Source organism: Kazachstania africana, chromosome 4 (assembly GCF_000304475.1).
Source record: "Kazachstania africana CBS 2517 chromosome 4, complete genome".
Taxonomy (NCBI): domain Eukaryota; kingdom Fungi; phylum Ascomycota; class Saccharomycetes; order Saccharomycetales; family Saccharomycetaceae; genus Kazachstania; species Kazachstania africana.
Window position 1 is genome coordinate 708,328 of NC_018943.1, and position 14,107 is coordinate 722,434.

A 14,107-nucleotide genomic window follows, 5' to 3' on the forward strand; every position below is an offset into this window, starting at 1 on the left:
TCTATACTGTAATTTTGTAATGACTATTCTCTCTACTTTGCCAGTCTAATCCTCGTCATCGTCTATACATGCCAGGTGTAACCCGCACACCCAATTTGATTTTCTTTTTTGTTACTTTCCTTTAAATTTCGAAAACATCAACAAAAATATCCAAAGGAGAACAAAGTTGAGGAAAATAAATACACACGTGCATATCACGTTTTAATCCAAAACAAAAAAAACCTGTAAAGCCCACTATCAACCACAGATATGGATTCCATTGACGCCAAGAGGTTACATGACTATGACATTGAAGAAAACAGTAATGAACATGAAGGTTCATTAAAAAAACAAAAAACTACTGAACGTGACGACGAAGAAGAGGGAAACATAGATTCTGAATTATTGAATGCTGAAACTCACTACCATGAGGATGACGACGCCACTGCGGCAGCCGCCGCTGCTGTCACTGCTACTTATAATGAGTTATTGCAGCACCGTGAGCAACATCATAATGCTGAAGATGAGTCACATGTTGTTATAGATGATGATATTATTCGAGCAGAAGATATTCCAGAGAGTGCCCGTAAGGATAGTGAGGCAGAAAAGCTGAAGAGTAATCATGACAATGAGAAATATGATGACAAATTGCAAGATAAAGAGGGTGAAGAAGGTGAAGAGGGCGTTCACGATTCTAAGGATGAGATGATAAAATCCATGACTGTGAATCGTAGAGGTCGTAAGCCAATGGCTATATCGGGGTCGGAAGAGTGGAAGAGACAACGTAAGGATTCACATAAAGAAGTTGAAAGACGCCGTAGAGAGAACATTAATACTGCTATCGATGCTTTAAGTAGTCTATTGCCAATCAAGGAAAGTAGTAAAGCCGCGATCTTGACGAGAGCTGCCGAATACATAGAGAAATTGAAAGAAACTGAAAATGCTAACATCGAAAAATGGACTCTTCAAAAATTATTAAGTGAACAAAGTGCATCACAGCTGGTTGCGGCTAATGAGAAATTACAAGAAGAATTGGGTAATGCTTATAAAGAAATTGAGCATTTGAAACGCCAATTGAAAAAGCATGGGATTCTCGATACGGAGGAAACAGCCACTGGAAGCAACAATGACGATAATAAGAAAAATAAGAAGAAATAATCCCTTCATTCTCACAGTATTCTATGTAATGTCATACGTGGCAATAAGATACTACCTTTTAAACAAAATAAAAATTTATATATAAAAAAAGTAAGTCTTTTGTATAGTTGTAACATATAAAATAAAGTTTATCATTAACTTATTTACAATATCAAGAGAAGTATATTGCTTGTATGTTTTACATCAGTTCGCGTAACCTTAAGCCCTCTGCGATCCCATCACATGATTTGCAGCGTTGATCTTGAAAATCATCGTTTTAAGAGCTGTGCCTCCTGGAATGTTGCATTTAGTTTTCTTGGAAAATCTGCCCTCAAGTTCGGGGCGGAGTAACTAATAGAGCTGCTGCATTTAGAAGAAGCATATACATACGCTTAAGCCAATTTTCTCTTACCGTAGTCTTGGCAAAATTGTGGCTTCGTCCTGGCTGCCATCTTACTATCCTTTCTCTCAACGTGCCCTTGAAACTCATGAGCGGGTCTCCATGAAAAAAAATCTTTTGCCAAGACTTTTTCTTCTTTGCTGTGAAGTAGTTTATATATGTAAGGATTCTACTTATAAAAAGTTTCTGTAACCTTGAATGTACTATTCATCAAGCACATCACCAAAGTCTTAAAGATGAGCTCGCTCATAGTTGCTATAGATAGAAAGCTATTCAATGCTTTGAAAAGGCTGAAGAGGAAAAATGTGAAGCTTCTAATATTCATTACAGCAACATTAAATCTCATATTATTTGTCCTATATCTGCATCATTATGAACACAGTTCATTACAGGACAATATAGTGGTAAATTCTTTATATTCATTATTTTCAATTATGCAAGATGCAGATGAAGATGTTATTACCTCGGCTGCTATTCTTTACCATAAATTAAACTTCAATACTGAAGCTAAGTGGATAAATAGGTATTATCTCCACGAAAATCTACTGACAGTACCGTATGGGAATCGGAAAAATGAAAGGTTAGAATCCATTAATGATTTAGAATTTTATGACTCAGATCCAAGATTATCTTGGTCAGTCTATTTAAACTATCTTATAAATAATGAGGAAAACTTTGAGGAAATGCCATTTTCCTGGTATGATTGGATGGATTTTGATATGTACAATAAACTACTCTCCGTGCGACATTCAAATGAAAATAACTTCACATGTGAATTTGCATTTAAACCTTCATTCGACTTTGATACCCTGAAATCCATAGAAAGTGCACTACAAGAACGCTTATTTGAATTTGAGCATGAGAAATATGATGATAGAAATACCTACCAACAAATTTCCAAAGTAAGAAACAATGTTGACATTGAAAAAAGTTGTCAAACAGTTCCCGGGGGACCATTTCAGTTGCCTTTCAATGTGACAACATTAGTAGACTCCGTAAGACCAGAAATGTATTTCATTAATGCTAAAAACTACCTACTCCATAATTTTAATAATCCAATTTCCATTACCATTTTAGAAGGTGGCAAAAACTCTTACCGTGTGAATATAGATCAACATGATAATTCGAATATGATACAGTCCGGTCTTCTAAAACAATTCGTAGAAGAACAAACTTCGAAGCAAAGCAATAGAAACAAAAACATTGAGTTCGACCATATCTCATTTTATGAAAATTTCTTGAAGACTGATATTGCTTCCAAATTAAGGATCGAAATACCATACTGCAATAAAGACATATTTAACAAAAATTTGGTAGATTTGTCAATTGATGATTTTGCCTTCGACGTAGCTGAGAGAATCAAAGGGCTACGTCATGATCTACAGACCTTCAACAATTTAACGAGGCACGATCTAAACTATCTTTCCTCCTTAGAAAACTCGATTAATATTAATCCAGCATTGGCACCAAAATATTTTAATGAAGCTAGGAATATTTTACAATTTAAAAGTTTGGGGCATCACAGAGACAAAAGATTTTTCAACGGACCAACAACCGAAGGAAGCGTTGAATATGCTGACAGACTAAATTCACTGATTAGAACATTCCAGAAATTCACTATATCCAACGGCATTGTTTCATGGTTATCTCACGGAACGTTATATAGCCATCTGTATGATGGTCTTGCTTTCCCTTGGGATAACGATTTTGATTTGCAAATGCCAATAAGTCATTTACATTATATGGCTCAGTACTTCAACCAGAGTATTATTTTAGAAGATCCGAGAGAGGGAAATGGCAGATTTTTACTCGACGTTGGCAGCTCAATATCTGTCAGAACTAAGGGTAATGGTCTAAATAATATTGATGCGAGATTCATTGATATAGATAGTGGTATCTATATTGATATTACAGGGCTAAGTTTCTCTAGTGAACCCATTCCTCTAAACAAGAGAGTCTCTTTACTTACCGCAGATGCTATGGAGGCTGCACTGGTAGATGAAACAGTCAAAAATCCAGGTGACGATATTAAAAACCCAGAATTGGGTGCAGAGTTGGCAGCTTTGACTATTAGCGAATTAAAGATATACGTTGATGAACATCCCAATGAGTTTGCTACCGATCAGAAAAAGAAAATAGCAGATATGGCTAAAATTGAGGGTAAATTACCAATAACTTCACCATCAAAAGGTCTAACACAATTACAGAGATATTTGCTAAATAAGAGACTGCAAATGGTTAATTGTAGAAACGGCCACTTCAGTAGATTTGATATGATTTCCCCGCTTTCGAATTCATATTATCATGGAGTGCCTGCTTTAATTCCAAATAAAGTTGTTACTTCTCTATTGAAGGAATATAACCTACCTGCAAACTTCGACTTCCTTGTTTATGAAGGAAGAGCTTTTGAACCTAAAATGAAATTCTGGATAAGCGTCAGTAATCTAAGGAGTGCCATGAACACAGCTAAGGACCAAAATTTAGAATATATCGAATCTACTCCTGATACTTTAAGCTTCAATGATCTACTCCGCGCCATAAAAAATCTAATAAAAATAGGTAGCCATGACTATCTTTCTGCATTTTTCAATTCCCTTTCTATGACTAACTACAGATTAAAAGAGTTAGAAATAATGTATGACGACAGTATTACTGCGGATGAAAAGCAAATTGCATTACAATATTTAAGAACAACAGTAGGTCCAACAATCTCATCTCCTGGTAAGGATCCAATCATTTATACACAAGAGAAGAACTTGTGGAAATCATACGAGGCAAAACTTTCAGAGGAAGAAAAGGCTGATATTATACTGTACGTCGAAGTAAATGCACTGAATAACTTCTGGGAAAAATTCTCCGACCTTTACAATAATAGACTTTACGATGCTTCTGGGGAAGTTAACTTAAATGAAGTTGGACTCGACCTCTTTCATAATTATAAGGAGCAGGGTATGAATATTTTTGCTAAAGATCCGAATATCAACTGATAGTGCATTGTATCATCAATATAGGACTTTATTTAAAGAGTATCATGGACTCGTGTTATATATATTCTGTAGTTACGAAATAGAAAACAATTGTATACCGGACCTTTGACACTTCAAAAAAGTTGCCTTTTACCTTTGTACTTCGAAATGTACATCACGCATTATTATTCCTTCGTGACCTTTGCCTAGATTACCTAACATCTCAACACTCTTGTTTGTTGAATCTAGCTTTAATTCATCTGTGCTATTATCTGCATTACCATTAAATTTGTAAAATCCAGAACTTCCAGCAAATAACGTCGTTCCATCCTCTACACCACATCTGTTAGCAATTGCTAAAACTGCATTCTTACCATGCATCTTCCAATAGTGTTCTTTTGTCGCACCAATATAAGACTTTCTACTTTCAGAGCGCCAAATGTCGTGCAATAAATTTTCATCAAACCAATCTTTCCTAACACTTAAGTCTACAAAGGGTAAAAACCTCAATATCCAATAATTTACATTCGACATGTCTGGCTTACACAAATCGCGATAATCTTTGCCGATTTTTTCAGAATCTTTCTCCACAGCTGAAGTCTTATTATTATTGTCGATATCAATGTGGAAATTGCCCTGCGATCCATATATTGGTACGTTCAGTGTAGCTAGATTTCTACTTATTTCCATTTTTTTTCTTTCAGCGTCTGCCTTCTCTGTTGAAGAAGTAATGGAGCTTGAGTGTAGCCATGCCATGGGACATATGATCAGTTCGATATCATTTTCTAGACAAAAACTAGAGAATTCGAAGTCATTGAAAGGTGCTTTGAATTCATATGGACTCAGGTCCATACAAATCCCTATTGCACAATTTAAATTCAAATTCTTACTAGGAAAAGATAGTTTAAATTTCTCGAAACGTTGCGGATTCTCTTCACATTGCCATTGCTTATCAGTTTCATATAAGAATGATTTCCTATAGTTAAATACCAACTTGCCCAGTGGAGACATCACTAATGCAGAATTATAACATTTCTCGTCGTTATCAATGGATTTTTCAGGATATCCTATAACTGTGTAACAATTAAATTTCTTTGAAACTTCCTTAGCTAACTCATACGAGGGACCTTCCTGTGGATGACACAAGTAAGGTTTTATTTGCTCACGAGAATGGAAGTTATAACCAGTCAGAGCAAATTCAGGGAAAACTACAATATCAGGTTTCTTACTCTTTGATATTTGATCATTGAATTTATTGAGTAAAGTCCATGCCCTCCTGATATTTGAGTCCAACTTTCCCAGTTGTGGGTTTAATTGTACCAGAGCAATTCTAAGATCGACTAAAACATTGGGCATACCTGGCTTTTCATGTAGCACAGGGATATACGAAGTTTCGTAATAATTATCCCACTCTCTTTTTTTTTTTCATCCAGTACTTTTAACTTTACAACCTGATATTGATTATGTAAAGCAGAACTCAGAAGACCAAAAGAACGTTTTTACGAGATGCTTTTTGAACCTGGATACAACAGACGTGATTGGAACGTCAAAGAACGTTCATTCGACCCCATAACTGTTGATCCAAAAGTTGTTCCCAAAGTGCAGACGAGGCCTGTTGCTACAAATGGAAAGAAACAGAAATTGAATGGAACAGACAATGGACAAACCGTTTCACACCCAGGGTTCTCCAAGGCAATGACCACTACTGCGCCCAAATTGATCACAGAAGTACAGGATTCCAAGAACCAGTTGTCTTCGTTGATTCGTAATGCCGAACAAAACAAAGAAGCTTTGAAAGCACGCAACGAGAGAGTCAAGCAACAGAAACAGTCCTCTCGTAGCAGGTATGGCTGGTAGACCCCCCCGCAATCACTGGGCAGTCTTGGCCATATCCATCTGAATTCTCACAGACAGTGGTACCAACGAGATCACCTTGAACGAGGTCATCGCTCTCTTGAAATTTTCCACAGAAAAGGAAAAAAAAATTTTTAGCAAAAAATTGAAGATTCGATGCCAAAATTTGAGTGTTTGAAGTGAAGATTGAAACGTGGCCAGGATGTCTGTTGTTGGTTCTCTTATATTCTGTCTAGACTGTGGTAATCTTTTAGACAATCCAAGCACAGTTTCAGGTTCAGAAGTTACCTGCTCACAATGCCAGGCGAATTATCCTAAATCTGAATTTTCCAATTTGAAAGTTGTTACACAGACCGCCGAAGATGCATTTCCATCGTCACTGAGGTCCAAGAAGTCTGTGGTCAAAACCTCTTTAAAGAAGAACGAAGTCGAAGACGGTGCTGTTATCAAGGAAAAATGTCCCAAATGTGGTAACGATGAGATGCGTTACCACACTTTACAATTAAGATCCGCCGATGAAGGTGCCACCGTTTTCTACACCTGCACTGCATGTAATTATAAATTCAGAACAAACAACTGAAAGAACCCCCCTCCCCATCTCTCTGGATCGTTGGGCTCTTTTTTTTGTCGTCAATTAATTTCTCTCTCACATATATAGTCATCGATTTTTACATACTTATATAATTCTTTCCACGGCAATGCCCCCCCCAACTAAAAATATAAACAGTAAAACCAATAGAGAACTGGCAGCTGAGCCAAGCAGAATTGAATCCTCTGACTGCTGGAGACTCGATGTTTCATTATGCTCGTGGACAGCGATAATCTTGCGTTCATATGCTTAGAGACATGACGAGGAAAAAACTTCGACAGTGAAAAATTCGATTTGCTATGTATTTGAAAGCTTCTTGGTGGCAAAAACACAGGAACAACTCAAACTACCACGACGCAGCAATGGCACATCCACAGACTATGGAAATGCCAGATCTTTCCAATGCTATTGTGGCACAAGATGAAATGGGTAGACCATTCATTATTGTCAAGGATCAAGGGAATAAGAAGAGACAACATGGTATTGAAGCTAAAAAATCACATATCTTGGCCGCTAGATCTATAGCATCCATCATCAAGACTTCTTTGGGTCCTCGTGGTCTTGATAAGATTCTAATTTCTCCAGATGGTGATATAACGATAACAAACGATGGTGCTACCATTTTATCACAAATGGAATTAGATAATGAAATCGCAAAATTATTAGTACAATTATCCAAATCTCAAGATGACGAGATTGGTGACGGTACCACTGGTGTTGTCGTGTTGGCTAGTGCTCTTTTGGATCAAGCTCTCGAACTGATCGAGAAAGGTATCCATCCAATTAAGATTGCCAATGGGTTCGATGAAGCTGCAAAAGTTGCCATCGCTCAATTGGAATCCAAGGCTGATGATGTTGCAGTAAGTGACGAACTTTTTGATGAGTATCTATTGAAAGCAGCAGGAACTTCATTAGGTTCCAAAATTGTCTCTAAAGATCATGATAAATTTGCTAAAATGGCTGTAGAAGCAGTTAAGACTGTGATGAATAAAGAAAGAAAAGATGTTGATTTCGATCTAATTAAGTTACAAGGACGTGTTGGTGGTTCCTTGAAGGATTCTGTATTGATCAATGGTGTTATACTAGATAAAGATTTTTCGCATCCACAAATGCCAACTGAAGTTCTACCAAAGGAAAACGAAGAAGATGTCAAATTAGCCATCTTAACATGTCCATTTGAGCCTCCAAAACCAAAAACTAAACATAAATTAGACATTTCTTCAGTGGAAGAATATCAAAAATTACAAACTTACGAACAAGATAAATTCAAAGAAATGATAAATTATATCAAAGATGCCGGTGCAGATGTTGTCATATGTCAGTGGGGTTTCGATGATGAAGCTAATCATTTGTTATTACAAAATGAGTTACCTGCTGTGAGATGGGTTGGCGGTCAAGAAATTGAACAAATTGCAATTGCCACAAATGGTCGTATTGTACCACGTTTCCAAGATTTATCTAGTAATAAGTTGGGTTCTTGTGGGAAAATTTACGAAATGGAATTCGGTACCACCAAAGATAGAATGCTAGTAATTGAACAATGTAAAGGTAGTAAGACTGTAACTTGTTTCATTCGTGGTTCAAATAAGATGATCGTCGATGAAGCTCAACGTGCTTTACATGATTCCTTATGTGTTGTTCGTAACTTAGTCAGAGATTCTAGAGTCGTATACGGTGGTGGTGCAGCTGAAATAGTAATGTCTCTTGCTGTTGAAGAGGAAGCTGATAGACAACGTGGCATTGACCAATATGCATTCCGTGCTTTTGCTCAAGCATTAGATATTATTCCAATGACATTAGCTGAAAATTCCGGTCTTGATCCAATTGAAACTTTATCAACTTTGAAAAGTAAACAACTCAAAGAAAACGCCTCCGTCATAGGTGTAGATTGTCTAGGTAAAGGTAGCAATGATATGAAAGAATTATTTGTTGTTGATCCATTTATTGGTAAGAAACAACAAATTCTCTTGGCCACACAATTATGCAGAATGATTTTAAAGATTGATAACGTTATTATCAGTGGCAAAGATGAATATTGAGATAGCATAATTTAACCTCATATATAATTTTTTTTCAAGCACATTGTATCATAAAATAAATAAGTAAATTTTTGTCAAAGTCCATATTTTTAAAACATCTTACTATAAAAGACAACATACCTTATGAGTTACTTATGCTGCACCATGATATCAGTCCCTGATCTTAATTTGGTGAAAGCTCACAATATCTGGCAATTTTGCTGTGTCAACGACTGTTGCTACGGAACTTTTTGTTTTCGCGACATTGGAAAGCAAAGTCATCAAGTGACACAACTAATAAATGATGAGTTTAAACTTTGAATGGCTGTAAAACTCGCCTTACGTGTGGCTGTGAGGCTGTATGAACGATGCAAAAACTGCTTGAAAAGTCTCGAGATCTTGAACTGCTCATTTGCAGGTGGACGTTCGTCATATCTTCCGCCCCCATTTAGTGAAACATATATAATGCATTTACATTTATTTAAAAACGTAACGTTCACTGAGAGAACATCTACCGTGATAGTACAGGATGGTTCTTTTACGGAATAGGAAATCGATTAATTCGAGTAATCGTAAAATAACGAAAGAAGATGCAGCCAGATTCAAAGTTCATACGGCAGAAGTAGCAGATCCCGTGCTCTCAGCGGTACAAGAGGCACAACCTTTTGAACAAGCTGCTGACGCATTTAATGACAATGTTTACCAAAGGACTTTTACGACGTCTGATGAAAATGGTCAAAAATTATTATCCAGAGATGTATTTGGTAATGAAATAGTTGACCCTGATATTTCAAATCCGACTAGGTCAAGAAATGAAAGGCCGCTAGATACAATAAGAGGATTTCAATATGCAATTGCGCCTGATCCATATTATATCGAAACGTTAGAGACACCATATTTGGGTTTTAAAGTCAGAGAAAACTACTATTTTGCAAATGAGGCTATTTATAATTTGGATACCCCCGAACAACCAATATATCAGGCACAAAGTGAGACTAACGATGGGCATGCAGATAAAAAGAAGAAGAGGAACTTCTTTGGACTGAAAAGCAAAAAGAAGGCAAAGAAATAGGCTTAAGTGATCATTCTAAATTTTGTAATTTTTTATTTTTTACATATTGATTTTTTTTCATTAAAATCAAGTTTTTTGTATATATATTATATTATCTATACCATATTGAAAAGACTGAAATTTCTGACAATTTCAGGACCATATTCTTCATAATCCTTCTTGGTATGACAATAACTTTTGAATTCAGCAGTCTGTGCTAATAATGAACCACCGAACCAAACGGCATTTCTTTGTTTTCTATGGGTGATGACATTAACATCGACACCTGTTGATTTGGTGCCACTCAATAATTCACTTTGTGCTATTCTGTTGTTAACAATTGATTTTATATCTCTTTGTAAACGACGGCCAAAATCTTTAAACATTGTGGACCCACCAGAAAGTACAATATTATTGTATAATCCCTTACGTACATCAATAGGACAAGCCTGGATAGTATGGTCTACAATAGTTGGTAACGGGGTTAAGAAATCAGAAGAGGCGATTTCTGGGTTGAAGAAGATTTCTGGAGCTAAAAATCTTTCATAACCAACATCAACAATTTTCTTTTGTGTCTTTTCTTGATTTTCTACAATAAATTGAGCAAATTTATCTGGATTTCTATCAAATTTGTTGAATTCCTTGACTATATCTGGACAAACGTAACAATATTCCTGTTTGATACGTTCTGCTGTTCTTAAAGAAGTATCAGTTTCACCACGTTCCCTCAACAAGGATTGAATGAAAAGAGTAATATCTCTACCTGCAATTGGGATGTTTTTAATGGCAGAACCAATGACATAACCTTCAGCGACTGGGATAACGTGGGTCACACCATCACCAGAGTCAATGACGGTACCAGTTAAAGACCTGTCTGTAACTTTTGATGAAGTCCATGAAGCAGCTAACGCCAGAACTGCTTGTACGGCGATATATAAACCAGCACAATTGAACGATTCGAAGAAAATTTCTGCCACTTGTTCTCTATTTTCTGGAGGATTCAAAGGTGGTTCAGTTAATAGGAAGAAATGATCTTCAGGTTCAGTTCTTAAATATTTAAAAATTGAATTTTCCCAGAATCTTTCCATATGATCCCAATTTTCGATTTGACCGTGTCTAATTGGATAACTTAGAGAATATGATGGTCCTTGAGCAGCAGCCAATGCTTCATTACCGATATAGAAATCTAAATCTTCAGTACCTCTTTTACCAGCCAAATTGTTGGAAAGTGGCATACTTGCATTCAAAGAGTTGAAAGAGGTAGCAGAGGTGGAATTACCGAAATATTGATTTGAAGATGTAGTATTGGAAGTACTACTCATGGAACTTGTCTTTTTAGTATGGTTCTGGGATGTGGCTATAGCAGTTGGGAAAATCCATGAAGGTGAATCGTTACCGGCAAAACCTAGCTTGGTTAGACCGGTACCATTATCCATGACAATAGCGGGGTTATTTAAGTAAGACATATCGATTAGTGTGCCTTCTTTCAGTTAGTCAATTGACAAGTATGATTTTATCTTGTAACGACTATATACGGTTTTAAGATCTTTTTACATATCAACTAGTAATAATATACTCGAACTACTTCTCACTTATTTTTCATGATTAGGAAATTTGCAAAAAATGAGAAATCGAAAAGGGGGCCGACTCACTTTACGCCAGCAGGAGCTGATAATTTTTGGTCTCGTGACCTGCAAAAGAAAGAAAATAAAAAAGATATTTACCCGGAACGAGGGCTAAAAAGTTAGAAATTTAGGTCTGGTCGCGTTTTCCGACAGATTGGACTGTAAACGTATTAGGGTAGAGCCACATCATGCCCGACCCTAATTCTCACTTCCGACCCGAATTTTGCATATTTGACCCTAAATATCCGCCCCAGCCAAAAAAACAACAATCAAGACCGGGTAGCAAAATCTATTTTTTTTGCTTTCTTTTTTTTTTTTTTTTTTTGTTCATTTCTTCTTCCAGCAAAAGAAGAAATGCGTTTAGTGAGTGATTGCATGCGAATGACATTCGGCAAGACAGAATTTTATCACCATCTTCTTTACTCATTATCATCATTATATAAATAGTCTTTTTAACTTGAGTTTGCATTTCAGAATATTAAAAGATTCCTAATAAGATTCAAACGAATATAAATATATGTCTATTGAAAATCTAAAATCATTTGATCCATTTGCTGATACTGGTGACGACGAAACCGCTGCTTCAAATTATATTCATATTCGCATTCAACAAAGAAATGGTAGAAAAACGTTAACTACAGTTCAAGGTGTACCAGAAGAATATGATCTAAAGAGAATCTTAAAAGTCTTAAAGAAAGATTTCGCTTGCAATGGTAACATTGTTAAGGATGCTGAAATGGGTGAAATTATTCAATTACAAGGTGATCAAAGAGCAAAAGTTTGTGAATTCATGATTAGTCAACTTGGTCTTCAAAAGAAGAACATCAAAATTCACGGTTTCTGATTTTCCTGAAAAGTTCCACATGTATCCAATATATATATATATATATATATATATATATACATATACATATATCTTTTATACACTATAGTACGTGTAGGATATAACCGTATTTTAAATAAATCATCTGTTTTTTTTTTTTTAAAAAAAAGTAACTGAAAAATAGTATTCTTATAGAGCTCATCGCAAGCATTTGATAGTCACTGTAACGTTTCATCTGTAACAGCTGGGCATTAACATCATGGGATCAGGGGATTTGAACTTATTGAAATCATGGAATCCCAAATTAGTCAAAAATAGAAAGAAGGTTTGGGAAACTGAACAGGAATTATTGAAAGAAGAACAAAAACTAGAAGAAAGACGTAAAGAGATCGAAAAAGAAAGAGAATTAAATGAATTAATCAACTCTGACGTCAATCATGGTAAAAGTCAAAAACAGACAGGGCTTGAATGGATGTATAAATCCGTTACTTTTGATGAAAATGAGGACTATTTACTTGGAAAGAAAAAATTGGATACAACTATTATTAAGAATAAACCAATAGATGATAAGCCCAAGAAAGATACTACTATCGCTGCTGAACGTCCCAAGTATGACTATTCTAATGACGATCCCATGAGTAAGTTTAACAAAGTCCAGAAAAGGTCAAGACCAGTTGAGAAAAAGAAAGTCTCTAAACCATCAGTTACCAGAAAGAACACTAATACTGCTACTACCGTTACAAAAAATTATAAAGATTTTGACTATTAGATTTTGCTTTTCTTCTTTGGCGGTTCATCATTCTCACTTTCTTCATTATCTATGTCCAAGGGCTCTTCGGCGCTGTCATAATCAGAATCACTTGCCTCATCTTCAAGGTCTCTCTGTGCTTCTGTATAGTATTTCACACAGTATGGATACAAATCTTCACTAAACAATGTAGCAAAGGAATCACCGTGTGGGAACTCTTTTCCTGGTTTTAACCCAGTCCATTTGAACCAACCGAAAAATGATTTCATACCTTTTCTATAGTTTCTTTTACCTTCGTCACTTTTCTTATCTTCAATCAGTGAAGGGTTTATTGAATTGTACGACTTGGGCCATATAATTTCGACTGATTCACTAATCAATTTTTCACCCTCCACAGATTCATCTTCACTTTCACTATCTTTATTGTCTTCAGGAATTATTTTAATCAATTTAAATGCCTTTGTAACGGTTTGTGCTGGGAAATCACCTTCGATTTCATTAAATTTGAAAGTAATGCTAAAATTACCAACATTTTCCTCGTCATAATCAACAATAATTTGATTGATACAATCAACGTATTTGAAATCTGATGCTCTTATAAAATTAACAAAATTGGAATGTTGCGATAGTATAATTTTCCAAAATGAATCTATCGAATCAATAAGTTTGTCTCTTTTTAAATAAATCGGTTTATATTTCAGTATTTTGAACTTTTCAATCTCTTTTTCAATTTTTTCAATTTCAACTTCATTCTCAGCTAGCTCGAGAAAAGCTTTGCTCATTTCACTTTCTTCACTCCTGTATATCCATTATAGTTAGTAAATTGAGTCTTTCTGCGGAATTTCACAGTTAGCACATACATGATAAGCGTAATCTTGATATTCTGAACTCTGCCTTATCTTTTTATATACACTAGT

The 14,107-nt window shown here is 35.7% G+C and overlaps 11 protein-coding genes across 11 annotated transcripts; 8 read left to right on the forward strand and 3 right to left on the reverse strand.

Moving 5' to 3' along the window:
• Positions 1-249: 249 nt before the first annotated feature.
• On the forward strand, positions 250-1,137 carry CBF1 (Cbf1p; the record flags this gene model as incomplete). The annotated part of the gene is made up of 1 exon (XM_003957097.1): positions 250-1,137. The coding sequence occupies one exon, from the start codon at positions 250-252 to the stop codon at positions 1,135-1,137; it is 888 nt and encodes a 295-aa protein (XP_003957146.1).
• A 615-nt stretch (positions 1,138-1,752) lies between these two features.
• On the forward strand, positions 1,753-4,503 carry KAFR0D03640 (LicD family protein; the record flags this gene model as incomplete). Its single annotated transcript, XM_003957098.1, has 1 exon — positions 1,753-4,503. The coding sequence occupies one exon, from the start codon at positions 1,753-1,755 to the stop codon at positions 4,501-4,503; it is 2,751 nt and encodes a 916-aa protein (XP_003957147.1).
• A 129-nt stretch (positions 4,504-4,632) lies between these two features.
• Positions 4,633-5,838, reverse strand: NTA1 (amidase; the record flags this gene model as incomplete). The annotated part of the gene is made up of 1 exon (XM_003957099.1): positions 4,633-5,838. One exon carries the CDS (start codon positions 5,836-5,838, stop codon positions 4,633-4,635), a length of 1,206 nt encoding a protein of 401 aa, XP_003957148.1.
• Positions 5,839-5,988: 150 nt separating this feature from the next.
• Positions 5,989-6,339, forward strand: KAFR0D03660 (uncharacterized protein; the record flags this gene model as incomplete). Its single annotated transcript, XM_003957100.1, has 1 exon — positions 5,989-6,339. One exon carries the CDS (start codon positions 5,989-5,991, stop codon positions 6,337-6,339), a length of 351 nt encoding a protein of 116 aa, XP_003957149.1.
• A 199-nt stretch (positions 6,340-6,538) lies between these two features.
• On the forward strand, positions 6,539-6,916 carry RPA12 (DNA-directed RNA polymerase I core subunit RPA12; the record flags this gene model as incomplete). Its single annotated transcript, XM_003957101.1, has 1 exon — positions 6,539-6,916. One exon carries the CDS (start codon positions 6,539-6,541, stop codon positions 6,914-6,916), a length of 378 nt encoding a protein of 125 aa, XP_003957150.1.
• Positions 6,917-7,287: 371 nt separating this feature from the next.
• On the forward strand, positions 7,288-8,964 carry CCT5 (chaperonin-containing T-complex subunit CCT5; the record flags this gene model as incomplete). Its single annotated transcript, XM_003957102.1, has 1 exon — positions 7,288-8,964. The coding sequence occupies one exon, from the start codon at positions 7,288-7,290 to the stop codon at positions 8,962-8,964; it is 1,677 nt and encodes a 558-aa protein (XP_003957151.1).
• Positions 8,965-9,472: 508 nt separating this feature from the next.
• Positions 9,473-10,015, forward strand: KAFR0D03690 (DUF2406 domain-containing protein; the record flags this gene model as incomplete). Its single annotated transcript, XM_003957103.1, has 1 exon — positions 9,473-10,015. One exon carries the CDS (start codon positions 9,473-9,475, stop codon positions 10,013-10,015), a length of 543 nt encoding a protein of 180 aa, XP_003957152.1.
• A 95-nt stretch (positions 10,016-10,110) lies between these two features.
• ARP3 (actin-related protein 3) lies at positions 10,111-11,460 on the reverse strand (the record flags this gene model as incomplete). The annotated part of the gene is made up of 1 exon (XM_003957104.1): positions 10,111-11,460. The coding sequence occupies one exon, from the start codon at positions 11,458-11,460 to the stop codon at positions 10,111-10,113; it is 1,350 nt and encodes a 449-aa protein (XP_003957153.1).
• Positions 11,461-12,136: 676 nt separating this feature from the next.
• On the forward strand, positions 12,137-12,463 carry SUI1 (translation initiation factor eIF1; the record flags this gene model as incomplete). Its single annotated transcript, XM_003957105.1, has 1 exon — positions 12,137-12,463. One exon carries the CDS (start codon positions 12,137-12,139, stop codon positions 12,461-12,463), a length of 327 nt encoding a protein of 108 aa, XP_003957154.1.
• A 238-nt stretch (positions 12,464-12,701) lies between these two features.
• CWC25 (U2-type spliceosomal complex subunit CWC25) lies at positions 12,702-13,211 on the forward strand (the record flags this gene model as incomplete). Its single annotated transcript, XM_003957106.1, has 1 exon — positions 12,702-13,211. The coding sequence occupies one exon, from the start codon at positions 12,702-12,704 to the stop codon at positions 13,209-13,211; it is 510 nt and encodes a 169-aa protein (XP_003957155.1).
• Positions 13,208-13,972, reverse strand: VPS75 (Vps75p; the record flags this gene model as incomplete). Its single annotated transcript, XM_003957107.1, has 1 exon — positions 13,208-13,972. One exon carries the CDS (start codon positions 13,970-13,972, stop codon positions 13,208-13,210), a length of 765 nt encoding a protein of 254 aa, XP_003957156.1.
• Positions 13,973-14,107: the final 135 nt, after the last annotated feature.